This window comes from Theropithecus gelada, chromosome 12, assembly GCF_003255815.1.
Source record: "Theropithecus gelada isolate Dixy chromosome 12, Tgel_1.0, whole genome shotgun sequence".
NCBI classification, from domain to species: domain Eukaryota; kingdom Metazoa; phylum Chordata; class Mammalia; order Primates; family Cercopithecidae; genus Theropithecus; species Theropithecus gelada.
Window position 1 is genome coordinate 81673902 of NC_037680.1, and position 27967 is coordinate 81701868.

Here is a 27967-nt window from a genome sequence, read left to right on the forward strand (position 1 = left end):
ATTGATAGGACTCTGAGGGATCACAAGCCTTTTTGAGAATGTCTGAAACATTTCTGAATTCTGAATTTTATTGAAGTTTTATCCCAAGAGAGAAGTAGAGTGAGAGGAAAACCTTCTTCTCTTTCCACAAATTTGGACATCTTAACAAAACTTTAACTTTCTTTTTTTAAAGGTCATATAGGTATTAAAAAAACAAAAAACAAAAAACAAAAAAACAGGACAAGTAGTTATATAAACACTTTGGTCACCAGTGAACTGATAATAGGAACAATCTTTTGTGTAGCAAAGTTTCTGTGATGTGTAGTAATGCAATTCAAGACTGGTGTAAATATTTGAAATAGGAAATCCCTAAACTTATTTTCATACAGTGATTTTGACTTTTTTTGCAATCAAGTTTATATCTCTTTCTGTTAAAGAAAAAAATTAAGAAATACTTTTTGTGAAAAAGGGAACAACAGAAACTGGGGCTTACTTGAGGAGGGAGAGGAACAGAAAAAAACAACCATTGTGTACTAGGCTTAGTATGAAATAATCTGTACCACAGACCCCCATGACACAAATCTACCTGCAGAACCAGGCTGCACATGTCCCCCTGAAAAATAAAAATTAAAAAAAGAAAAGGAAAGAAAGACTTTGTATAAATACACCTCTTTTAAAATTACCCCTGGCTTAAGAAAGAAGTTTTTCACATTCTTTGTACATGTTTGTGTGTGTGTGTGTGTGTGTGTACGTATATATGTGTGTGTGTGTATATAATATATTACTTTTCATAGATCCAAACAGTTTCTGCTTTTCTCAAACCTAATTATTTTCTCTCCTAAAAGGAAGGTGACTGGAAAGATCACATAGGTCAGTCACGCGGATCTTACTATGATCTATGATGAAAAAGAGGTTAGAGGTAGACTGGCTGCTGGAAAGGAGACGACAAGATCCCAGCAATGAGCCCTTTCCTCCGCTTCTCATGGAGTTCTCAGTGGTCCCCAGGTTAACCGAGGGAGTTGATACAGTGCCCTTTCCCAAGCAGAGCATGTGGTTTACTGCCCCTTGCCCAGTGGTTATATATGTGCCAGGTTTGGGGATGCTGCAAACTGCTCGTCATGGAGGTAAATGGCTTGTGCCATGAGAAACCAAACTGTAATTACTAGGGAAGGTTTCTTAAGTTACCCAGTTTGGAATTTATTTGTTTTATTTTACTGGACTCCACATTAATAGAAGTGCTTGGAGGACCAGTTAAGGAGCATAAGAAAGGCTGGTTTTGGCAAGTAGAGGACAAATCCATTCTCTCTTCCTTGAGGGAAAGTTCCCCTCTCCATTGCCATCACTACATTGCCCTTCCTATCTGCCATGCTCAAATTAGGGAGACTAATTTGAGGCAAGGAAATTATACATAACACTAGAAAATTGAGATTTCAGAGGGGAAACAAAATAAAGTTAAAGCCCAAAGAGTAAAACGCTAAAGGGAAGTTTAAAATAAATGCTAGCAATAGGTTAGTAAAAGTGGAAAAGGGGACTAAACATTCAAAATTACATCACTTCGGGGAAACTAAGAACAACTCAAATGCTTTACAAACAAAGATTTAAAAAGGAAGAAGAAGAAAAATAGACAAGAGAAGATAATCTGAACACTCCAGAAAGAATGAAAGAAACTGGTGGCACAAATTCAAAATGAAGTACCACTTAAATAAGAAACAGCCACCTAACTTTAATACATTAGTCTTGTAAAGAAATGTACATGGGGAAAGGGAGAAAGCAGGACACATTTTTAAAGTGGTCCTCTGAGATGAGGCGGCTTCAACAGCTGGAGGCTCCTTGGAGACCTATAAGGCAGAGAGAGGGAGCTGAGCTGTAGAGGGTAAGAGATGACTCTTGGGGGCCTCCTGTCAATGGCTTCTGTCCCCCAGCTCCCGCTAGGATACCTGAGAAGGCAAGGAGATGCACCCTTTGGTAAATAGCAATCCGTCAAACTGCAAGCTGGCAGCTTCCCCTGGCTGGCTTTCCACAGGCATGAAAGCATCTGGGGCCATCTCCATTTCTTTGTGAAAGTCCTGTCTGAGGAAAGGGATCCCATTCAGCCTGGTGTTCTTAGGCATGTGGTCAAGGCAAGGTGCATAACTAATCAGCCCATCATCTAATCAGCTATTTTATAATTTTATATTTTAATAATGCAGCTATTTAATCCAGTGTTGATATTTTATAATCAGTTACTTTTAACTTAAAAATAGTGAGTTTTCTAAATTTTAGAAAAGCACTATTTTGGTTGCTGACGGGGTGATTTTGTTCTAATTGTACCTGACCTCACCTGATTAAGACTACCCACTTGCCCTCACTCTTTCTTCCTCCACCATGGCCTTCTCCCTTTCTTTTTCTCTCCAGCTTACCTCACAGGGCCTATGTTAGAGTAACACTTCCATGGCCCACAAATTTAGGGGAGTGAGAGAAAAAATTGCACAAAGTGCGTTCATCAGATAACTCAAATTCCAAGTACCCAAACTGTATTTTAATCTTTTGTTGGGAATATCCTGGGATGGGGACAATGAGGGAGATCTGTACATTACATACCATTTTTGCATAGTGTGCCTGTTTACATAAAATCTTATTGTCAGAAAAAGATTTAAGGTAGTGTTACAGTACCATTGGGTTCATATGTCCGTTGTGCAGCAACAGACCAATACACTGAGTCAGCAGGGTTTGCAGCAGAGAAGGAGCTTAATAATGGCAAGGCCATCGAGCATGGAGACGGGAATAATCTTCAAACCTTAAATTTGTTTTCCTGAGGGGTTCTCGGTTCCTAAGGGGATCGTGGAGGGTGATGGACTAGCAAATTGGGGTCATTGGCTCAGGTCAGGGGGATGAAATCACTAGGATATAGAAACTGTGTTCATGTATAAGTCAACTCCTTGCTGGGCGCTCCAGACCAGCTGGCATGGGTAGTTTTATTGCTGTGCAGAACCTGAAGGAGAAACTCCTCAAAGGGAAAGCTTCTCATCTCACAATGTCTTAGATCTTATCTATAGAACAGAAAAGGAACACACTCTTGTAACAAGGGCTATGTTATTCTGGAGTGGTAAGCAGCGACCAGCTACAAAGAAATGAGCCAAAGGGCAAGTGGGCTTCATGAATGCTTCTGATTGTGCTGCAAGCCTAGTTGAATGTTTTCTTCCCTTAATTGATTTTATAAAATTTTATTGGGGTTAGTTTCAGTGGCCTTCTTCATAGGGTTGTTATGAGGATGGAGGGTCTAACAAACACAAGCACAAATTATAGGTCATAAAACCCAGTACAAATATTGGGAAAAATATCTCTGGGCAAGACGTTCAAGGTCCTTTGCTTTCTGTCTCTAACCTTTCAGTTTAGCCTTAATTCCTGTATTTCTTTTCCTGTCAACCTCCAGAGACCTACACTCAAAACACATCCTGCTCGTTGATTGGCTTTTTGCAAATAGTGAATTTGCGATTTCGTGCTCCCATGTGTTTGTGTATATTGTTTCTTCTGCCTTGAAGGACTTCTCAATCCCATTGTCCGGTGAAATCACACTAATTAGGACCAGCTTAAATGTCCTCTTCCCCTCTATACCTTGCTTAACAGCTTCCCTGCAAATGTACAATGAATCTTTCCTCTTGCTTTTCTGGCCTGGTATTTTGCTCATCCAACTATTTCATCACACGTTACAATATTTATATTGACTTGCATATTCATCTGCCCTTGCTGTTCCTGAATTGATAGGTTCTTGAAATAAGGAGCTATATGCTCAGTTCTTAACACAGTGCTTGGCCTGTTACAGGCACTGAAGATGTGTCTCTTGGCTGTAGGAATCGAAGTACTTCATCTAGTTTCTCATCCAGGGCTACTAAACACATTTTAATCCTTCCTCACTCATTGAGGCACAGTCAAGGCTGGGATACATAGTTCTGTATCTGCTTTTAATTTTTCTCTGTTTCCTTTTAGCTCCGCTTTTTCTGTTTTAAATCTATGAAGTCTTACCTTTCTTTCCATTTTTTCTATTAATCAACTCTAGCGTGGAGATTCCATGATTGACCATCTTACAAGTTCTATGTAATTGTAGGGAACACTGAGGGGATTTATTTTGCTTCTAGGTCTTAGACCTTGTTTTAATGCTTGGATTTTGCCAGTTGCTTGACCTCTGGGTAAAGAGGATGTACTATCAGGGTCCTGTAGAGAAACTGAACCACTAGGCTTGTGCATGTGTAGATAGATAAATAATAAGGAATTGGCTCGCATGATTAGGGAAATGGAGAAGACCTAAGATCTGTAGCCAGGAAGTTAGAGACCTAGAAGAGCTGACATATGATTCCAGTCCTGGTCAGATAGCCTGAGTACCAGGAGATCTGACAGTATAAAGTACAGTCCAGAAGCCAGCAACCTGAAGACCCAAGAAGAGCTGACATATGATTCCAGTCCTGGTCAGATAGCCTGAGTACCAGGAGATCTGACAGTATAAAGTACAGTCCAGAAGCCAGCAAGAAGACCCAAGAAGAGCTCATGTTCCGGTCCCTATCTGAAGGCTGGAAAAACAAAAACAAAAACAGAACACCAAAATGTTCAGCTCATGCAGTCAGGCAGCAAAGACAGATTCTTTCTTACTCAGTCTTTTTATTTCTAGTCAGGCCTTCAGTGGGTTGGATGAGGCCCACCCATTTTGGGAAGGGCAATCTACTTTACTCAGATACTGACTCAAATGTTAATCTCCTCCAGAAACACCCTCCTAGCACACCCAGAAATAAGATTTAACTGAATATCTGGGCACCCTGTGGCTCAAATTACCACATAACATTAACCATGACAGAGGCTGTGCTCTGCATATGTGTTTTGCTAGTGATGCCAAACAGTTGGCTTAAGGGAATTATGTCTATAGAGAGTATCACTTATTTTACAAATGATAATGAATTTACAGTCTTTTTGAGAATTTCAGAGCCTCGTCTCATTTTGTCAATGACGTTTTATTCATGGAGTAACTATAGAGTGGAAAGAACTCTACATACTCTAGTTAAACATAGGGCAGGAGTCCAGGAGTCTCATATTAAATAATTTTAGGAGCTAAGAAAGTAAATAAGTACAGTATGTTGGGTGTATACCAAGCCAGAATAGTGGGAACTGCAGTACCTAGGACAACTCTAGACCTGTCTTCAAGGTATCCCCTCCCCTCCACTCCCCTCCCCTTCTTAGCCTTTGGCTAAAGTATTTTCCTCCCCTCCCCTCCCCTTCTTAGCCTTTGGCTAAAGTATTTTCCTTGTTTTCTTATTAACTAGCCACCTGTCTCTAGAAATTCATTGAATTTTTCCAGGCCTTAGTTATTTTATTTAAATAGATGGCTTATCTATAGTCTGAAGATTCTTTCCATGCATTTTACATGCAAGATAAGTTTAAGAGGTTATGAAATAACACCTTTGTTGATTTAAAGAGATCTACCGTGAGTTCTAAAGGAAAGTGACATGTCATCCTCTAAAGCAACTTAATTTGCTTTCCAGTAATGACATGATGAATAGGTCTATTGTTTGCAAAATTCAAGAGCAGAAATGTCATAATTTTGCACCAAAAACTACTTTGTGCACTAATGTGCTTCATGATGTAATGTGACCAGATTTTTTAATAATTAAGTCGCAGGTCTCTACAGGTGTTACCAAGTCTGTATCTTACTATGTTTGCACATGCTTTGCTTTCTAAAAACTCAGGAATACTTCCTGTTGTAAGGTAGGATGACTTCCAATACATATGTGTTGGTATGTGTTGATTTTTCTTGTTTAAAGGCTTTTCATATGGTCTTGGAGCCTTCAAACTATAAATTAATGTGAGACAGCCTCTGAGAATTTATGGAGTCATTTTCCCTTTGGCTAAAACCTTCCATGGTCACAGACCACTAGATTTAAAAAGGCAGCCAGACCTGTCCAAAGACCAACATAAATTTTCAAAGGCAGAGAAAATGGTGGCTGCTTATTAAATTAGTGAGAATATAGTATTTGGCAGCTACAAATAAATGATGTTTTCTCCCGTTAAGCTAGAAGCAAGACATTGAAGCTGTGTGATTTTGGACGTACATTTGTCAAGTTTAGCTACATCAGTTGAGAATAATTTGCATGTTACATGGAGCACTTACTTGAGACTTCCGTTTAGATTTGACTAGATAAATGGGTTCACCTTTGCCAAAAAGGTTCCAGTTCTGAACACATTTAAAACAATTTTTCTCCAGCACACAGAGACTGAACATGAGCATTAAAACAAAAAAAAGGAACCTATTGTTCCACCAGACTCTTCTCCAGTTCCCCGGTGTTTATCTTACAGGGTTTTCTAAGTGCAATATCAGATGTTCACCACTGGTTGTCCGCACTCACTTTCCATTTTCCCTCTTGATTCATAGAAATTATTTGTCTTAGTCCAATAAAAATAGGGCTTTTTCTTTTGGTGATTCACTATATGAAACCATTTTCACTGACTTCAAGGGTTTGGGGAAGAAAACATGTTTATCCTTGACAGATAATGGTGTTTTTCCACGTCTTACAGGAACCTTCCCAAGTCTTTTTTTCCCTATAAAAACAAAGTAAATTATAGGAATAGAGACCTTCTGAACTAAAGTTGATGAAGTGTACTGGTTTTCTAGAGTACTTTCTAAGAAAATGCTGTGTAGCATTTCCAGTCATGAAACTTGCATGAAAGGATACCACAGCATGGCTAGCGTCTGTACTTCCCCATACTCCAGAGGTGTTATTATGAGATAAAACTATTGAAAACAGATTACATTTGGAGATATATTTCCATGGCAGACTATTCTGTGTTTCTATGGAAATGGGACTTATTTCTCTTAACCCCAGTATCAATATCCCACGGGCAGAAACTCTGGATACAAAATGTGGGATGGATATTATGCTCTAACTGGTGTCTTTTTGTTTTTCTACTCCTTGCAATTAAACCAGTATATTTGTCTTTCTTTCTTTTTCTCTTTCTTTCTTTCCTTTTTTTTTTTTTGAGACAGGGTCTCTCTCTGTCATCCAGGCTGGAGTCCAGTGGCACAAACACAGCTCACTGCAGCCTTGACCTCCTGGGCTCAAGTGATCCTCTTGCCTCAGCCTCCCAAGTAGCTGGGACCACAGGAACACACCACCACACCTGGCTAATTTTTTAAAATTTCCTGTAGAGATGGGGTCTTGCCATGTTGCCCTGGCTAGTCTCAAACTCCTGGGCTCAAGTAGACCTCCTACCTCAGCCTCCTGAAGTTCTGGGATTGCAGGCATAAGCCACAGTGATCAGCCTTTGTTTTCCTTTTAGTTTTTTGTGTGATAGTTATCATCTGACATGGTGATATGCCTCCTAATAGCATTTTTTATTTAAAAATACATTTTATAAATTTGTTGAAAATGTATACACATTCTGCTGGAAAATTTTTGAGATGTTAGTTTATTTAAGTTTTATAAATCAAGTCTATCTTATTAGTCAAATATTCAGTCACCTATTGGCCTGGGTTGGGAGTTGCTTCGTCTCTTAAAGGTAACTTTGATTATTTCTAATTAGAACATAGTATGATAAATTTATTCATTAGATGCCCACTTATTAAGCACTCTCTAGATACAAGATACTTTCCAAGATACAAATTAAGTTGGGTCTTAAAGGATGAATAAGACTTTTGATCAATAATGATAGTGATGATTACAATAATAGCTAGCATTAAAGGAGCAATTCCTTTGTGTCCAAGCACTATGCAAAGTCATATCTCATGTTATACGACAACTTGAGAGATAGGCACAGAATAATGCGAAGGTGCTGATGTTTGACTGATGGCTTCTAGTCCTGGTTTTATCACTTACTGGTCATGTAAACGTAACCTACCCCCCCATTTTGAATATATTGATAGGAACTTCCTCCAGGCACTAGTAGGAGAAATAGGTGAGATAATACAGTCTGATACTATCTGCTTTGAATATGGTAAACATTCAATAAATGTTAACTGCTATACTTTTCCTTATTGTATAGATGAAGACATTGAAGCTCAGAGAAGCTAAATAACTTCCCTACATTTAGAAAGTGGTGTGAGCCCAGATTTGAACTGAGTCAGTGTGACTGCAGAGTCTGGGTTCCCAACCATGAAGGATTCTAAGGAAGAGTACCAGTAGACGCAAGGGCATGTGGGGTGGGAGGAGGCCAGTGTTGAAGAACACAGCTGAGTGCATGCAGGGAGAGGAGGCTGCATTCAGTTCCAGGCCATTTATGGGGGCCTTGGGAGACCTTGGAAAGAAACTGAGATGTTTTCCTGGAAATCAATGGAAAATAACCTGTTCTTCAGTTATTTTGTATTTAAATGAAACAAGACATCTCTTCATTTACCTTTGACTTAAACTGTCTTCTAAGCTAGTACTGTATTTTCAGTGAAGAAATATGAACTAGATGTTCAAATGGGAGACTCCTCAAAGATTTGGGAGATTGCAGAAGAGATCTCCTAGGCACTAAATACTGAAACCGTTTTGTTTGTTTGTTTGTTAAACCACATCTGGGGTCCAAGCATAGAACTCTGTCTTCTCACTGCTCTGGAATTTTTTGATTCAAGCATTCTGATTTCAACTAGCAAGGTTCACTGGGACTATAAGGTGTATAAAACCTATTAAGGGGACTAGATATTTTATAATTTCTAGCCAGCGTATCTTCTCCTTGCTGGGCAATTGAGGGAAGAAGTCATATTACAGAGATTGCTTGGGAAATATGAAACCAAAATAAGCATGGAGAGTCATATAATTCAAGCAGGGCCAACTTTCTATGCACATGACCTCAGGGTTCCATGGTTATGAGAAGCCCATGCTTGGTTTAATCCTTTAATGTCATCATCTTGAAGTTCTTAACATTTTTAGAACAAGGTCTACACATTTTCATTGTACACTGGGCCCCAGAAGTTGTGTACTCGGTCCTAGATTCATGAATTTGATGATACCATGTCACAATTTTTCATGTGTCTGTCAGCTGTTTCATAGTAAGTAGATCTCTGTTACTGGGACTTCAGGTTTGTTCCTTAATCCAGTGGATCCCTGCAACTGGACAGTACCTAAAATCGTCCTGCCAGCAAATATACCTCTGACACCATTCTCCTGACTCTTGAAACACCACTTCTTTAACCTGTTTGTATAGTCATTTAAATATTGTTCTGCATCCCTATTTTTAAGTTCACTTTGTGTATTTATAATTGGACCATTACTTATTTAATAGATGAACTCACTGAGAGAACCCATGTTTCCTAATTTTTTGAGAAGTATTTCGTATGTTACCTATATGTAGATGAAATAAATATTAAGTTTGAAATTTACATGAGGGTGGGATTGTCAGAGCCAACTGGATGATAATAGAACCAAAACCATTTTGGTAGTATAGAGAATTGTGGTTACAAAGCAAGCAGTCATTAGGGTGATAAACCAGCTGAATCCTGGCAAATATGCTGTTCAAGAAACAATGAAAAGAGGACTTCGGTGAGAGTCAAGGACACATGCTCACAGACACATGCTTTTTTAATTTTTAACCCATCACTATCACTGGTCAGATCCTTTCTAGAGTTTTTAATCCTTGGCAATTTGAAGAACAAGGAGGTAGTTTACAGGAAAGCAGCAACGATGATTGATGACCGGATAGTGGGGGATTGTAGAAGAAAGGCTAACATACATAAAATGTTATTTTTTCTGGGGAACAAGAAAAGTAACTAATAGAAGCTTAGAGTCTTTAAGCACATAAAAGTTTTTAAAATGAGTTTTGTGAGTAGATTTACCCCGTGTTAGTAATGGACATATGATATGAAATTTCAACATAAAGAATTTGCAGGAAATAATGATAGACACTTGGATTATGCAATCATAGAAATGTTAAAATTTTATTTGTGCATGTTTTTATTGTAATAGCTTTTATCTATCTGTATTTGTTTAGGATATGAATGTGTGATTTAAAAACCAAAGGCCCATCAATCAAAACACTTCCCACCTGCTCTCTCTTAAGGGACTATCAAAGTAGTAAATTAAATGAAACCAACATTGTTTTACTACTTACCCATCATAAAATATTACTGGTTCCAGGTGAGTGCCTATTTACAAGGGAGCTTTGAAGATTTAATAGGGATTTTAAGTGAATGGAATACCATGTAATGAAAAATTTTACATCGTAAACAAAATTGAAAGGTAAACTGGCAAAAAATAAATTTGCAAGAATAAGACAACTTCAATATATTTAAAATAAAAAGTACTTATACATGTTAATAAGAAACACTAAAAACAAAGTGAAAAAGAAGGGCAGAGTATGAACAGACACTTTACTGGAGAAGTAAAAATAGCTCATAAAAATACTGTCAATATCATGGCCGGGTGCGGTGGCTCACACCTGTAATCCCAGCACTTTGGGAGGCCGACGCGGGTGGATCACGAGGTCAGGAGATCGAGACCATCCTGGTTAACATGGTGAAACCCTGTCTCTACTAAAACTACAAAAAATTAGCCCGGGCGTGGTGGCGGGCGCCTGTAGTCCCAGCTACTTGGGAGGCTGAGGCAGGAGAATGGCATGAACCCGGGAGGTGGAGCTTGCAGTGAGCCGGCCACTGTACTCTAGCCTGGGCGACAGTGTGAGACTCAGTCTGAAAAAAAACAAAAGGTATGGAGAGAGAGAGAGAGAGAGAGAGAGAGAGAATGTGTCAATATCACTAGTAATAATTGAAGTTTAAACAGGATATAATTTTATATGTAAAATTAGTAATGATTAGAAATAACAGTATTGGGACTATGCAAAGACAGCCTATACTTTCGTATGTGTGGAACGGGAGAATGCTACACCATTTACCAGATGGCTGAATATACTATGAAATATTATTCAACCATATGAATTTTCTTTATTTGTCTTTATGGATTACAATTAGAGAAAGTTGCTCTTAAGAAAAATAGTCACTGAAAATATCAGAAACAAAATTGTGTGTTAGGCATTGTGAATTGACATATATTTGTTAACATACAGAGGGAGAGAGAGAGAGAGAGAGAGAGAGAGAGAGAGAAGACTGGAGGGAAAGCACCAAAGTTTAATCCTTTTGAAGTTTTGTTCATTTTTTCCTCTCTCTAACACACAGACACACTACAGACACAATTTGCTGGAGGGATCTGGGGGAGTTTATAATCCTCACATCTTGCCCCTACAGTTTTTGCTTGGAAACCATAAACACCAAAAGTAGTAAAGTACAAAAGTGGCCGTTAGGTCTGGGAGTATTAGGTTGAGGACTGACTTTGGAAACCCAGTATTGCCAATGGTCACAGCAACCTGGATTTTTGGGTCCAGTCCTAATTTCAAAACTTGTGTTCCATTATTTGCCATAAGTATGCTCAATATATTTCAATTTTTGATTTATGAACAAGTCATAGTTTTATGTGCTTATATTTTAGTTGCTTTTGGAAGGCCTTTTGTGCTAAATTTATAAATTTAAAACTAACTCACAAAGACTGTCTACAATTAGAGATAAGACCCAGAATGTCAACTATTTCTAGAAAAGAGGTACCACACCACTTATAACAGTGAGGAAGGAGCAAGGACCCCAGCTTTCTTGTCTTCAGACCCCAATTAGTGAGGCATCATTCTATGTTGGTTTAATATACCCACAATCATAATTATAAATCTTGACATTTAGATGCTCCCAAAGTCAACACCTATCCCATCAGGGTTGGCCATATTATCACTAGTTAAGGAGATATAGAGCAATTAAAAGCTAAAGGAAAAGGTTAGCACTTCCACTCAGACAGAAGTTCAGCAGCTAAACCTACCTGCAGTTGCAGTGTTAATTTTTTTAAATATCGGCTTTGAAGCCTTGTCATCCATGACAGGGGAGTCTAAATGGAATATTTAAGAGAAGTGCTTCCTCATCCTTCAATCAGGCTGTATGCTGACCTTTCTGTAGTCTCCACCAGTTGCTCAGCTGTCATGAAATGCTGGAGAAGGTAGAACATCATTGGACCTGTCATGAGGTCAATCAGCGGGAGCGTAGGCCAATTTGCTAAATGTGTTCATGCTAAAGAGTCAGTTCCCTAACCAGTCTGGTGAAATGTAGTACCAATTAATCACCAGCTAATTTTCAGGGGGTTGTGACCTTCTCCATATTTGCAGTCCACTCGCTACCTTACCTGGCCTTGGGGGATCTCTGGCCTGGAATATGAGGCCACCCCAGGACATATGAAGCTGCCAAAACTTGTGTAATAGGCTATCAAGGTGGCAGGCCAGGGGACAATTATGCCCACTGCATATCCTCTGACCAGCACTGACCTAGTTTAGTCAAAACATTCAGTGTGGTTTGCAAACCCTAAAGATACTCATACAGCTCAAGTATATGCAAAATCTATCTCTTTGAAATGTTTAATGATATAGTAAGATATTGTTTTTTTCTATCAACCTGTCAGTTCTTGATCTGTCTTTAGAAGGTGGTGGCTTTGTCACCATTCTCTGCAGAGGTTTATTATCTGAGAGCTGTTGAGTTGTCTTAAAAGCAGAAAAGTTCTTTTACAAAATAGTCTGCTCTATTTGTAGCCAAGTCTCATAAATTAAAATACTTGTCAAAATAAATGAATAGTATGTTTGTTATATTCATGACTTAAAATCACATTTGATTGCTTACTCATTAATCCACAAAATTAAGCAATACACCCTGGATTGCAGTCATTAGTACAAATAAGCAGCGTTCTTCTAACAGTCAGCCATCGTGGAGAACACTGTACAGTTGTGTTTGTTTCAAAACTAGGTATGTTAATGCACAAATTTGTTTTACAATTTCAAAATAATTCGTCTGGAAGAAAATCAAATACGTATATGTAGTCCACCAGGAGACAAAGTTGGAATCATAATATTACTAAGTAGATTTTAGATGTGGCAATTGTTAAATGCAATTTTACATTGAACCTCACAGATGGACAGAAGCTATTTTGCTGTGCATAGGAATGTATGTGGCATGAAGATGACCTTTATCCCTAACAGGATGGAAAAGTCAGGAGTTAGGGAGATGGTGTTCACACCGAAGTAAAGATATCCATATGACAGAGGCTTTGTTCTCCTGTTTGGATATAGCAGAAAATGTAGATCATTCATTTACCTAAGGAATTTTTTCCCACGTGCCAAGTAACGTACTTGGAGCTTGGAATATAAAGTCAGTTGTACTTCAGTTTTTTCATCTGTAAAATGGGAATAACAGTGGATTTATCGTAGGATTTCTTATGAGTATGAAACAAAATAATACATTTCAGCACTTAATACGGTGCCTAGCACATAGTAAGGGCTATATAAGTATTTGATAAATATTTTTAATGATGTGACCCATAGTTTCAAGTAGCTTACTGTTGACATATAGGTAGGGACAAGTATACCAAAGACCCTCCTGCTATGTGACAGGTGATGATACAGTCATGGATGTAGCACTGTGGGATACTGGAGAGCCTGGTGCAGATAATTATGGCAGACTTAAACTTTATTTTGAAAGTCTTGACAATGTATGATGAAGAACTTGAAGCTGGGCCAAGACCACACCCAGATCTGTATGCTGAAAAGACCACTTTGGCAATAGTGTTATGGTTAAATGTCAGGGGGCCAGATTGGAAGTCAGAAGCACACCCAGGCCCTTGCCATGCTCCTTGGGCTTATTTAATTGTTGGAGAATGATCTTTGCAGAAATAAACCAGCCTTAGGTTCCAATAAGTTATTGCCTTCAAGGATTTCTTGACATACCTATGGATAGCGGTGGCAGCTTTATGCTTTGGCTGAGAGATTGCCGAAGAGTATGTTTCTGAGACAATTCTATCTTTGGTTTGGTTAGAGAGTAGAAGTTGTAGGGAAGGAGGGAAAATGAAATGGAGCTAGTTAAATAATATTGAATATGGATGTTACAATATTGTAAATATATGTAGTGCTTTATAATTTAGAAATATTTTCCATATACTATTTTATGTCTTCTAGTGTTGGATATACTTGCTTCAAATAGAATATTCTTTAAAAAATGCAGGTAAGATGTATATAATTTAGTTAAGATTAACTTGAAGAAAAACTACTTGTGTGTGTGTGTGTGTTAGTGTATATGTGTGTCCACGCATTTTAAATATCCCAGCTTGTCTTGCGTCTTCATTTCCTCCTAAGATTTTCAAAGCCCTTCAGATTGGAAAGAATTAGTCTATGTAGCTAGTGATACATTGGGGAAATGGCTAGTGAGGCCACCTAGTAAATTGGGATCATCTTTGAGAATTTTCCAGACAGTTTAACTCAAGTATTTTATCTTCCACCTTTGCATGTGTCTGTTTTGTTTTTGTTTTTTTTTTTTAATTATGTGCGATTCATGGGAAGCAAGAATGTTATTGACAAGGCAGGTATATTGAGTTTTTAAACTTTCTGACGTTCATGTTATTCTGTGATGCTTGAAACTTCTCCCTGCTTTGTTCTGACTTGCTTTTTCCATAGTTAATCTCTAGATATCTCTAGGAGAAGGGCTTTATGGATGCCACTTGACCTCCATGACACCCTTTGCCCTACCACTGCTAGAGATGGTGAAGGGCACAGAGACAAGGGCTCCTCAGGCCTCCCCTTTGTATATTAGATGTGAGCTGTGAGTGTTGTTTAATGAATAGTGAGTGATTATCCCTAAAGAAAGTAAATAATACAGCAGACACAAATTCAAAATTTTCTTCAACTTGTCAAGGGATAACATATCATCTTTGAAATTTTAATTCAAGTCAGAGAAGAAAATGTGATTCAATATAAGATGGGTTTAATGTGTATCTGCCTTCTTTAGGAACATACTACATAATTTAAAAGAAGTAAATGTATATTTGACTGAAATATGGGTGGTTATTTAATAGGGCATATTTTTGTTATTATGGGACAATTCAAGCAGATGCGTCTTTAAAAAGTGATCAGGATAAATGGGGTTTTCAGTACAGTTGAATAAATCATGTTATTTTCTTCAGAATAATGCTTAAAGCTGTAAAGTTTATAAAGGTTCCTGTTACGGATTTTCAGTTTGGGGAGGAAATGAAAATAGGTTTATCTCATTTACTGACTGTCAGTTGAACTTTCTGAGAATCAGAGCTGTTATGTCCCTGCTTTGATGATGCTAGAGCTGATGCTTGCATCTGATGAAGATGCTAATGTGGGCCTGCTAATTTTTAAAATCTGGATTAAATGCTTTTAGCTAGCTGTCAAAATCCTATGAAGGAAGAGACCATACTTTGAAACCTTTGTTTAAAGTGGCATAAAAATCAGCTCACATAGCCTATTGTTATTTAGTTACAAGCAGATGCATACATTTAAATGAAATTCTGCAGTTTCATTCCCTTCCCAAAGGTGATAATGTGTTTTTCTCTACTTGTGAAATTGTTGTAATTTCACAGTCTTACTTAGATTTAATTGTGTTTATTAAGATTTGAGACAAATGATTCCAATTTTATTTTATAGGATACTGGGTTTTTTTTTTTTCTGTCTTTTAATTTAACTTGATAGTTGGTAACACGGAATACGTAGGAAACAGTAAAAAATATCAATACATTGTTTAGTTCAACAATTTAACCCAAAGAACTCAATGTGGCAAATGAGCCTTTCTTAGTACTACATTAGTTCACTTGACATGTAATTAAAATAGAGCCACATATTTCTCAGTGTAATCACTAATAAAAATGCCATTATAAATACAGTTTATTGTACTCTGTAGCATTTGGATGATTCTTTTTTATTTTCTACATAGGCGAAAGATAATAGCATCAGATTATAAAAATTCAGGCTATAAAAATGACAGAATGCTACAGGTTGGCAACAGAATAAACCACACCATGAATATTGAGAGACTCTGCAATAAATGTTCTTCATGGCATTTATTGTTAAAATATTTACTTGTCGGCATAGAAGCTGAAGGCATTGGTATATTGCTTCAAGTTATGGTCGGCAAAGACCAGACAGCACAAACCGTGTACTGCTAGGCAGAAGAGTGGTACAGTACTGTATTGTCTAAGGGTTGTGTGTTCTTGTATGATGAAGAACAAGAATAAAAGAAAAGCAGAAATTACCTATTGGTTGTGTTTGATCTTGGTACTTTTTGTGTTCCTCTGTCAGTCCTGTGATGAAGAGATTAAAGAGAAACAACAAAGTAAAAGCAGAATAGAGATAAACAAGTCAAGTGGGACTCAGTCTGGAAGCCAAAGAATGATAGCTATGGTAGGAAAAGAAATTCAATTTAACCTTGTGTGCCAGCCTCTATGCTCAGCATTTGGGCATGTTAGGGATATATCAAGGAAGTTAGTATTCTACCCCATTCCTTCTCACTCCCTAAAATACTCACATGTTCACACATATCTTTACTAGTGATATTGATCATAATAACCTTAGTGTTTTAGAATAAAAACAGATCTGAGTCCTGGAAGGGATATTGATGGAGTGAAATTGCAGAGTACATGGCTCTTTTGATCAGATCTGTTATTCAGGGTCATGGATGTTGTAAATTATCCAAAGTTCTTTTTAAATTATTTTATTTTATTTTATTTTACTTTAAGTTCTGGGATACATGTGCAGAACATGCAGGTTTGTTACATAGGTATACATGTGCCATGGTGGTTTGCTACACCTATCAACCCATCATCTAGGCTTTTAGCTCCACGTGCATTCGGTATTTGTCCTGATGCCCTCCCTCCCCTTTCCCCCCACCCCCCAACAGGCCCCGGTGTATGATGTTCCCCCTCCTTGTGTCCATGTGTTCTCATTGTTCAGCTCCCACTTACGAGTGAGAACATGTGGTGTTTGGTTTTCTGTTTCTGTGTTAGTTTGCTGAGGATGATGGTTTCCAGCTTCATCCACGTTCCTGCAAAGGATATGAACTCATTCTCTTTTATGGCTGCATAGTATTCCATGGTGTATATGTGCCACATTTTCTTTATCCAGTCTATCATTGATGGACATTTGGGTTGGTTCCAAGTCTTTACTATTGTAAATAGTGCTGCGTTAAACATGTGTGTGCATGTGTCTTTATAGAAGAATGATTTATATTCCTGTGGGTATATACCCAGTAATGGCATTGCTGGGTCAGATGGTATTTCTGGTTCTAGATCCTTGAGGAATTGCCACACTGTCTTCCACAATGGCTTAACTAATTTACATTCCCACCAACAGTGTGAAAGTGTTTCTTTGTTGTTCTTGTTGACTTTTCTATTCTTTTTACCTTTACAAGGTAAAGGAATGAGAAAAATATGGAATGACTTTCTAAAATAAGGTTTATGGATATCACTTTTTTTCTAGGAGAATCCTAGTTTCAGATGTTCCTTTCAGATCACCCGTGGGTAACGCAGGGGTAAATGCATACACTTAACGAAGCTAGTGCCTAATCTTTGAATTCGGAACACCAGTTAGCCTTGGCAATTAATATCTAGTTATTGAAAGTAATTCACACATACCGTGTTAATTTATTTATTTCCATGTGTTTTCCTAAATCCTGTTTAGAAGGTAGATGTGTTCCTGAGAAATACACTACACCTCTTTCTCTCAAACAGGGGTACCCAAATCATGAGATAAACATCTCACTTTCTTGTTGCCTTAATCATACAATCTTTTCATATTGAAAAGAAGTACAGAAAGCTGGTAGGGTCTAAAATGTGAAATTTTCATGACTTTGAAAATAAAGTTGGGCACTTCAGTGTTGAGCTTATGACATACCTCTTCAGGCTGTGTCTCCACTTGCTCTGGAGTTTTATTCACATTTGTCCTTAAGCTACTTTAAGGGACACTTTTAAAAAGCTTCACAATAGATAAAGTGGTGTATTGGCAGATAGCTGGGTGAGGGAGTGCCTGGGACAGATTGTGAACCCCACCACCTCTCCATTCAGCCTGCATCCTGCTTCATCCAGTGACCAAATGGGCTGACTCCCCCTTTTGAAAGTGAGGCTGAAAAGGAAAGAGAAGATAGGTAATCTCCATTTTTGGAGTATGATGGGGCAGAAGCAATTTCCCCCAGTGTTGAATAAAAAAGGAGGAATTTATCTGCCATAATTTCCAAAGCCAAACCAACAATAATGATGATGATGATACCCCGAGCATCTTAAGATTAAACATGGATCATTTATACACATTCGTTTAATTAAAAAAATTGAATGTTCTATAAACACATGAAAAATCTAGGTATCTTTTGTGGCTCTATTAGATTTTAGTATCTGTTTTCCCTCATATTTCACTGATTTTTTTCAGCAAATATATATCGAGCACCTATGATGGTGTATTCACTCTTCGAGCCAATGGGGATACACAATCAACAACAAACTCAGGGTTCTCATGGAGCTTACATTCTAGTGAGCTGCGGAGACCGGCGATAAAATAAGAAGAGCCGTGGTGCTGACAGGATGATACACATGATATAAAGTAAAACAAAGGAGGGGAATACAGGGAGTAATGAAGATGCTGCAATTTAGTGTAGCCACAGAAAGCCTGGCATTTGATTAAAGATCTGAAAGATCGAGGAACAAGCCTTGCAGGTGTCTGGTGGAAGACTGTTTGTGGCAGAGAGAACAGAAAATGCAAGGACCCTGAGGCGGGTGTAAAGACAATAGTGCAGCTGGGCAGCTGGATGGAGTACTGAAAACAAGGGGTGGGATCAGTAGAACACGTGGTCAGAAATAAGAGCAAGTGATCATATGGGCCATTGCAGAGACTTAGACTTTTCTTCAAGTGAGGTGGGTAAGTATTACAGGAGTCTCCTCAGAGGAGACACATGATCCAATTCATGTTAGCAAGGTCGATCTGGCTGCTGTGTTGCACGCAGGGGGAAGAGGCAGTGGGTAGAAACAAGGGAACTAGTCAGGAGGCTGTTAAGAAACACATAGTAGCTGGGTCCAAATTGTTGACAGTGGAGGTCGTGAGAAGTGGTCAAATAGAGTGTATGTATGAGAGACAGAGGGAGAGGGGAGGGAGAGAGAGTTGAAGGATTGCTGCAAGGTGTTTGACCTGAGCAACTTAGAAGGATGAATTACCATTAATTGGGATGTAAAGAACTGTGGAAAGAGCTTTGCAAGGTCACTTTTACCATTTTTGACTTGTTAGATTAGGAAATGAGCCTGGAGTTACAGAAGGGCTGGGTTGCACCACTTAAAATTTTGAATTTATCAGCCTATAGAGTTATATTAACCCGTGAAACAGATAATATCACTAAACAAATTTAGACATATGCTCTTCAACATTTTTGGAGACCAAATCCAGAAGAAGAAGAAGAAAAAACAAAAGAAAACTTGATGGAGGGCCCAGAGACATAAGCGTAAACCAAGAGACTGGTACCCTGGAATCCAAGTGCAGAAGGTACTTTGAGAAGGCAGTGATCACCTGTGTCCTGAAGTGAAGCCAGAGAAGCCCCTTTAGATTTAGGAATCTAGAGACTGTTTTTTATCTTGATAAGAACAGTTTCAGTGGAGTTGAGGGGTGAGAGCCTGACTAGAGTGGCTTCATTAAAGAATGGGAGGAGAGATATTGGAAACTGCTGTGTAGACAGCTCTTTCAAATTTTTGCTTCAGAGGGGAGGCAAAACATGGGATGGGACCTGTGGTAAGTGGATCCTGAGAAAGTCATTGGTTTGTTTGGTGGGAGAACTTGTAGCATATTCATAGACTGACCTTCCTGTGTCTATCTGGAGATTAGATGCTTAAATACTGACAGAGGTCTTGAGGGAACAGGAGTTTTGACTGGAAGTAAAGATTGTGTGAACAGATCATTTTGGATTATGGGGTCTCATGGAAATGCCAGCACTGCAGTAGGTGGCACGAGGACACTGGCATCATAGAAGGAGACTGGAGGGCAGACGAGAAGGAGAGAGAAGGCAGCAGAGGAATCATCCAGTCCAACATTGCCGGTTTGCACTTTGTGTAGGGTGTAGGTTACTGCAGCCCCTGACGTGTCAGTGAAAGTTCTCCCACATGCCATACAAGTTTAAGTGAAACCTTAACACAAAAGCTTTTTAAATAGAACTCCCTCTTTCATGTTTAACACATCTCTGTGGGAAAGATAACTTTGAATGGGTTTAAAGGCAAGGAGGGAAGGCCATTTCCATGCACAGGATTCTTTAAAAACCAGCATGCCTTCTGTTGAGGGACTAGAAGAGTGGTTTATGTTAATTAACGAGTCTCTGTAACACTGTCTTCTGAGGAGTCTGCTACCCAGGAATGTAGGTGTTCAGATGACTGAAGTAATCTATTTAACAAGGACCTGCAACATATGATTCAAACCAATTATCAATGTTGAAACAAGCGTAAGTCTGTGTATATTGTAGATGTTGAGATGAACACTGGACGCAGAGAGTCTGTTCAGCAAGCAACCATGAGAGCTGTGACACATCAGCAGCTGGTCCTCTTCTTCTAGGAGTAGAGACTTTTTCATCCATTCAGGATGACTAGGTGCTAACTGGGAAACAGTCTCAGCAATTGATTTTAATCAAAGAGCTTATGAGATTTGGGGAGCATCAGGTCTTGCTATTATAATCTTCAAGAAAAGTGATGTATTGCCTGTGTCTCCAAAAAGTGGAGTTCACATTCTTTAGGGCATAACACCCTTATGGACAAATTACAGACATTCTTCAGTGTAGCCTCTCTTTTTATAGTTTTCTTTTTGGAAAACAGCTACAGTAGAGGAAAATACTTTCTCTGGATTGGAAATTTAAAAGACTAGATTCCACTACTAGCTACCATTTAGTCAGTGACCTTGGGAAACAAAATTTCAGAGCTACTCTGTTCTACCATTTGATAAATAGGTATAATATTCTTACTGCATACACTGTATACTTGTGTGGATAAAATGTGTGGAAAACAGTAAAGTATCTTAAGAAAAAAATATTTATTTTATGAGTTATCACTTTTAAGTTTTTGTATTATACTTCTAGTTGATGTTCTATTTTTTCTTGTTTTTCCAATATTTAAGGTACATGAGGGTTATACTGAGTTAAGGATGTCATATGAAAGAAGAGTAAGATAAAACTCTTAACTTACACTAAGCTGTTCATAGTACCAATATGATATGCTATTGCCTAGTTGATAGGTATGTTAAATGTTAAAATGAACATTATTAATATGTGTCAGAATTCATGAATACACAAAATTGAAGTTATTATATAACAGAAATAGTGATGAAAATCACACATCCACCACATTAAAAAACTGATTTCATTTTCCTTTTCAAGATTTAAAGTGTTAAACTCATTCTGGCTGGATGATGAGAAAGATATAGTTCTACTGATTCTTTTTATACTAGGATAATCTTTCATTATTAATCTATTTAAGTCTTATCTCAAATAAGTTCATCAGTGCTGCCAGTTGCAAATAGAAAATGCATGTGCTCAATTTCAAGAATTAAAAATAATGCCTTGGGAGTAGCATTTCTTTTCTGTGGCAAGAGGATTGTTGGATTTTCCAATTAAAGAAGTCTCCATACTGGAAATGAGTAGTCAATTATGAAAATTATTTTTGAATGGCCAATTTGCATATCCCTAATTGTATTCATTTCTTTTGAAAGACCGAACTTGAAATTTATGATGTTTTGATTGGTTAACCCTGCACTTCTGTTATTATTACTATCGCCAACAGTGTTCCCCTATGAATGGGGCTTTGAGTGTCTTTCCTGAATAAATGCTTGAATCATAAGTAGGTTTGTTTTACTTAATGAACAGAAAATATCTAAAGATGTACAACCGGTTTTTACATTTACACACATTGCACTTTTTGGAATGACAGTAGCGTCCTTGAGCTGCCTCGTGTACTCACATTTGGACTTTTCTACATCAGCTGATGAGAAACCCATGAAGTTTCTGAATGTTGGTGCTGTCTGTTGGCCAAAAGTGCAGTTTCAGCAGAGCTGTCCTCACTGCCTATACAGTAGTGTCTGTGTGATTACTTGAATTTTTAAAGATATCTTGTCCTTATTTCAATGAAAAAAATGACTTGGAAATGGACAATTAAGAGTTTTTATATTAACGGTGAAAAGCATACTTCTCACGTAAAATAAAATTGACATATAATTAGATTAAAAGTAATGAAGTTGAGTTGTATTGGACTAAGCATTCCATTGGACTTAAACCAGTCAACACAGAGTCAATCATGAAGGAAAAGAACAAAATTAAAGACATGTACAAAAATGGGATACCTATTTATACAAGATAAGCACAAATTGTATATAAGTAGACACACAATGTATGTATGTATATATGTATGTAGAGTGTATCTACAGGGACAGATACAATTAGGGATCTTGTAATGTGTTTTAGGTCTCTGAGACTGGAATACCCTCCCTATACTATTTAAGTCTATTCAACGCATATTCAACTTTCATTTTTGGAAGCACTCTTTAATAAAGAGACAATGAAGTCCTTTTAGGCATATTAGGGAAGGTGGGGTAGTGGGAAGGGGAAGCAGCCATTTCATTCCTTTAAGAGAGTGAGCCAAAATTGGTTCTCTTTTTCAGTAATAGACAAAATAAACAAATGAATAAACCAGTATTATTTCTTGACCATAGTGCTTATAGACATAATATTATTGAAAAATTAAGAGTTGTGGTATAGTAACATTAACGTTTTAAGTTTGATGAGGCGATTTTCTTTGAAACCAAATAAGGATCTCATTCAGCTAGATAGTGTCCGTGTGGTATGCATGTCCTACAAACTAATTAGTGTTGTTGGATTTGTTTGTAGCTGATTGCTGTGTTTGAAGAACAAGAACCACTCCACAAGATTGAGAGCCCCAGTGGAAACCCTGCAGAACGGCAGAGCCCAGATGCTTTTGAGACAGAAGTGGCTTCCCAACTGGCTGCATTTAAACCAATTGGTGGGGAGATTGAAGTAACCCCTTCTGCTCTAAAACTAGGTATGTGTAATGTTTATGGTATTCTTTTCACCTGATTGAAGATTCATCATCTTATTGATTAGGTGTTGTTTCTTCTTTGTGACTTTTATCCTGTTAATATTTTTATATTGTGGTTTATCTTTTCTTTAAATTATTTTTGTACATAGCTCTTTGCAGCTGCTGTTGCTTAGGTAAGTGGATGCAGCTTTTTCTTCAACTGAAGGTGAATCAGAATTGTATGCCCTTGAAGTAACACGGGGGAGTCAGATGCTAAATGTTGAAGTGTGCCTATATCATCTGAGTATAACTTTTTTTAAAAGTTCCTGAAAAAAAGTCATTTGGGAAAAGCCAAAGTTTGTCAAAGAATCCATGCTAGAAATAAAGGTCACTTTATTTTCTTAGCCTCCATCTTTTTCTCCCTAGGCTATAATCTAAGAATCTGGGGGAAATGTTTTGAAGTTAGTTTTGAAATTCTTTTCTGATTATTTATTCAGACAAGACAATTCATCCAGTAATTTTGCTTACAATTATTTTTCATTGTATTTGTAGAATGAGAAAGTAAATATTATTCTAAAGTTTCAATCAGTTTACAACTCCAAGAGAAATAACATGTCTGTTTTGGTGATACCTCCTAAAGATAAATTTAGCTCAATTTAACAGCATGAAGTTTTTGAAAATCCACTAATATCCTGGTATTTCAAACAACTTTTTATGCCTGTGGAATGTTTGTGCAACATTTGGAGACTGCTTAGAGCACCTGTTATGAGGGAAATCTCAAGCTAGAAGAACAGAGGTTTATTCCACTTTGCAAAGGTCAGCTTCTTCTTTTAAAGCAAAACATATGCTTAAAATGGTTAGAATTGTACATAGTACTCATTTTTCCATTTAAAATATATACTGTAAAGTTAAACGTACATACTCTAATGCTAACAATCCGTATTTTGTACTGATTTTCAGAAAAGTATCTGTAGTGGCCCTTTTAAAATAAACCAAATGGAAGTTAATGACCTATAGTCTTCGTGGGTTTTCCTCTGTCTTTTGGAACCAATCTAGTGAAGCAGTCTGCTGGCATGTGGCTGCTGGAGGGCTTTGTGGCAGCTTCTCTTCATCTGAAGCCAGCCTTGTGGCTTCAGCAACCTTACAGCCCCATCATTCATTTGCATAATGGATGCCTTTTTATCCATTATGCAAATGGTATGAAAGGAAAATTAGGCAATAAGGGAAGACGAAAGGAGAAAATTGCTCTTGCTTGTTTTAATATTCTATTTATAAGCAAGCACTGTGGTCTTCAAATGACTGAACCTCAGAGTACTTCTGTGCCGGAGAATTTGTTTTCACCTCTCTCTTATGAGTGTTCTCAGGGAAAAAAGTTTGTTTTCTTCAGCTTTTTTGTTGTAATATTGGAACAACATAATATTGAATGCAAGAAAAAAAAAATCAGCTGAGATTCTCCTTCTTTGAAAGTGGACGTTTTACTTCTTCCATAATGATTTTTGATAAGTCAGAGAAAACAATATTTATTACATGAGTACACACCAAATAAATCCCTTACTCATAATAACTAATTTAAGCCTCATCATACTTAGTCAGCTTTTATTATTTTTATCTTTTCAGAGTTGAGGAATAGGCACAGAGAAGTTTAGTAACTCAGCAGAAATCACAAAGCTATTAGTTGTCAGAGCCAGAATTTGAACTCTTGCTGGCTGCAGTGTGAGGAACCATTTTGCTGTGCTGCCTCTGATATGCAGTTCCTAAAACGGCCAACTAATATAACTGTTTTGGGGTTTACTTTGAGAATATATGCCAAAATCCTGAAAATCCTAAACTCCTTGGTCTACAATCTCATTTCACTTAGTACCAGATTAAATGATGAGACTAGCTCACTTTTAGGTGGGAAACATTGCCTTCCAACCATTTGGCCTGAAACCTTGGCATCACCTCCAGTTCCAGCGTTTCCTTCTACCTCCCCCACTCTGTCAGCTCTTCAGCTTCCTCATCCACAGCCACCACAGCAGGCCAGAGCTTTGCCATCAATTAGACTATTACAGAGGCCTCAGACTGACCTCTTTGTTTACAATGTCTGCTTTCTCCAGTCCCTGCTGTTGCCAGAGCTGCCTTTCTAAATCACAAATCTGATTATATAATGTAACTCCCCTGCTTAACGACCTTCACTGGCTTCCCATCACCCTGAGAACCATATCCAAACTCGTTAGCAAGCTGATGCAGATGGTTCCTCTGAATCAGCAGGAGAAATGTGGGCAAGGATGAATGATGTAAAAAAATCATCCCTTACCCACCTTCATGGTTCTAGCAATTTGAGTACTTTGCATTTCTGGAACTTAAAAAGCAAAGAAAAAACGTATTTGTCAGGTTTTTCAGATAGAGAGGTTAAAGAAGGAAGCAACACAGCCAGCTTTGGTCTCCACCCATTCTGTCTCCTTGTTGGCTCTGGGGCAGGATGTGGCCATAGGCTATGCACCTCTAGGTGGAGAGATGTGGTTGGCAGTAGAGGCGGTATTCGTGGCACTGCTGGGAGTGGGACCTGGCCATGCTGTCTGGTCCACCCTGAAAGTCTGCTTAAGTGAAGAATGGGAGGGGCAGTGAGAGGAGTTTTGCACCACCTGTGCCCCAGCAGTTCCTCATAACAGGGTGCTTATGACGGGCCAGCCATTGAACTCTCACCCTTCATCTCCCTTCCCCAGTCAGCTCCTGTAGGCCATTGGAACTGGTTGTACTTTTCACAGCTCATTCACCCAACCTGGTACAACAGAAATAGGGCTTAATTTTTACTAGTTTTCTCACTCCGAAGGCTATTTTCTTGAGAAAATAGCAAATTTAATCTTCATTGGCTCATGTTGCTTTGCTTAATTAAGCAGACACAATTCAACAAATATTAGGAATCAAGAGACTTTTGTGGTTACATCACGTTGAGCACCCAAAATTTATGTTTTTCTGGTATCTGATATCAAAAGATACTCAATGTTCAGTATAATTTTTATATTTTTTTCCTACACAAGATAACCATCAACAATATTCTATTAAAAACCAACAACCACCTTCTGTATATAACACATACATACAGAGGTGGACCTCTCCCATTCTTTCTTTATCTTCCGGGATGTAATTCTTACACATGCATATTCATATTCCCAGGCCCTTCATGATGTAGCTGCTTCCTCTCTGCCCACCTTTATTGCTGGCCACTCTTTCACAGTCACCTTAACCTGCAGCCACTGTGAACCACTCGCCATTCCAAATTTACTACCTTCAGATACCTGTGCCTTTGCGGATACTGTTCTCTCTACCTGGCTTACTCCTTTGTCTCTTATGTAGTGAACTCATATGCACCTTTTAAGTTCAAGCTCAAATATGACCTTGTTCATGAAGCCTTGTCCAAATCTTTAAAACAGTACAGTAAGCATACAATAAGTATTATTTCTTAATTCTTCATCTAACAATCAAGGGTTACAAAGATGAACAGCAGACATCTACCGACATAAAGGGGTTCATAATCTCATACCCTATAAGCTAATGGGGTATGTATTTTTCATTTGTAAGATGAGTTTTAAATCAAGTGGGCAACCACATAATTCCAACCTCATTCATCTAAATTATTTCTTATCATTTATTTTCTAATGGATTTTCTAATGTAATGCTGAATGACTGAGCCCTGACTCAGCCCTAAGTAGCAAATCACTTTCACACTTTAAGATTCTGTGACTCTGAAATCGGCCAAAGCATGTTACCATATAGTACAGAGATTGCTGGCCTGAGAGTTCGTTTAAATGATGAGCTGCGGTAACCAAAATACCAGGCAAAATTGGAAAGAATCATAGATCCAATAGATCACGTGATCTATTTGGACTTAAGAATCATCTAGTTCAAGAATTTTCCAAGTCTTCTCTGTGAAACCCCACGGTTCTTCTGAGCATGTATTAGGGTTTCAATGGATGCTTGATTCTAGTTAATAAATAACACTTATTGAGCGCTTAAGTTCCACATGCTATTTAAATTTGTTCATTCTCCATCTCTGGACAAATAGGATTCGTTATGCTAGTATAGAAGAAAGGGTGCAGAAGTCTATAAAGTAGCCAATAAACAAAATCCCAATGCTTATCTACCCCAAAACCTCACCTCCACTCAAAAGACCTATGCATGCCTCAGAAAAAGTTTTGTGAAATGCTGACCTAGAAATACACAGTTCCACAGAATTTTATAATTAGCAATTGTCTAGGTAATCAACATTATTTAACAAATGAGCAAATAAAAGCTTAAATTCAATGTGTACTCTGATGTTGAATAAGGAACTAGAACTGGAAGCCAGATCTCTCAGCTTCTAGAACAGTGCTTGTTCAGTTACATGACTTTTTAAAAATTAATTATAGATTTCAATTATCCATATATTTTAGGTACTATATGTGATAGCACCTCACGTCTTTTTGGAATTGAGTAGAGTGTAAATTAATAAATAGATACTATGCATAGCTATAAATCAAAAGCTACTGAGAGAACAAATACCAGAAAATGGAGGTGGAGAAAATGTCTTTTAAATCCTATAAGTTTCAGAAATGAGTTTGCTTCCGTCTTCTTATCGTCTCATCGTGTGTGTGTGTGTGTGTGTGTGTGTTTGTGTGTGTAGGAAAGTTCCACTAAAACCAATGTTCTAATGGGATCCGTAGGTATGGGGATTTTTAAAAAATAATGTGGATATTTTAATACACTTTTTGATTTTTAAAATATGTACATATAGGGCCATCTGTAAAAAAGACAAATTAGTGAGGAAAATTATTTTGAAGTTTAGGAGGGTAGGAGTCTCCCGGCCCTTCCTCTGACTAGTTCCTGCGCTGCCTTCATGATTAGCACCTAACCACCTACTGTTCCCTAAGAGGCTTTTTGTGGCCATAGCCCAGGGTTGGCCCAACCCAGTCTTTGTCCCTTGAGAGTCAGTGATATGGAGCTAGTTCGAGACCCTGCAGTATTCGATCTAGCTGTGTGATCAGGGTAAGTCATGTAACCTATCTCTATCAGAACCAAATTTTTCCAAACAAAAAATAAATCAGGACAAATCTGGGACACATTCTAGTGAAGTAAAAATTGAAAACCAAGGCTATCCAGGTCACTCCCTGATGTATCACCACCATCTC

General features: G+C 38.0%; 1 protein-coding gene across 4 annotated transcripts in view; it reads left to right on the forward strand.

Annotated features, from left to right (window-relative positions):
• PARD3B (par-3 family cell polarity regulator beta) overlaps positions 1-27967 on the forward strand; it is a 1097854-nt gene that overhangs the window by 402827 nt on the left and 667060 nt on the right. For all 4 annotated transcript variants that reach the window (XM_025404986.1, XM_025404990.1, XM_025404989.1 and 1 more), the window contains exon 3: positions 22673-22844. In XM_025404986.1, the coding sequence (XP_025260771.1) occupies positions 22673-22844 (172 nt within the window). The remainder of the gene's footprint in view (positions 1-22672; positions 22845-27967) is intronic.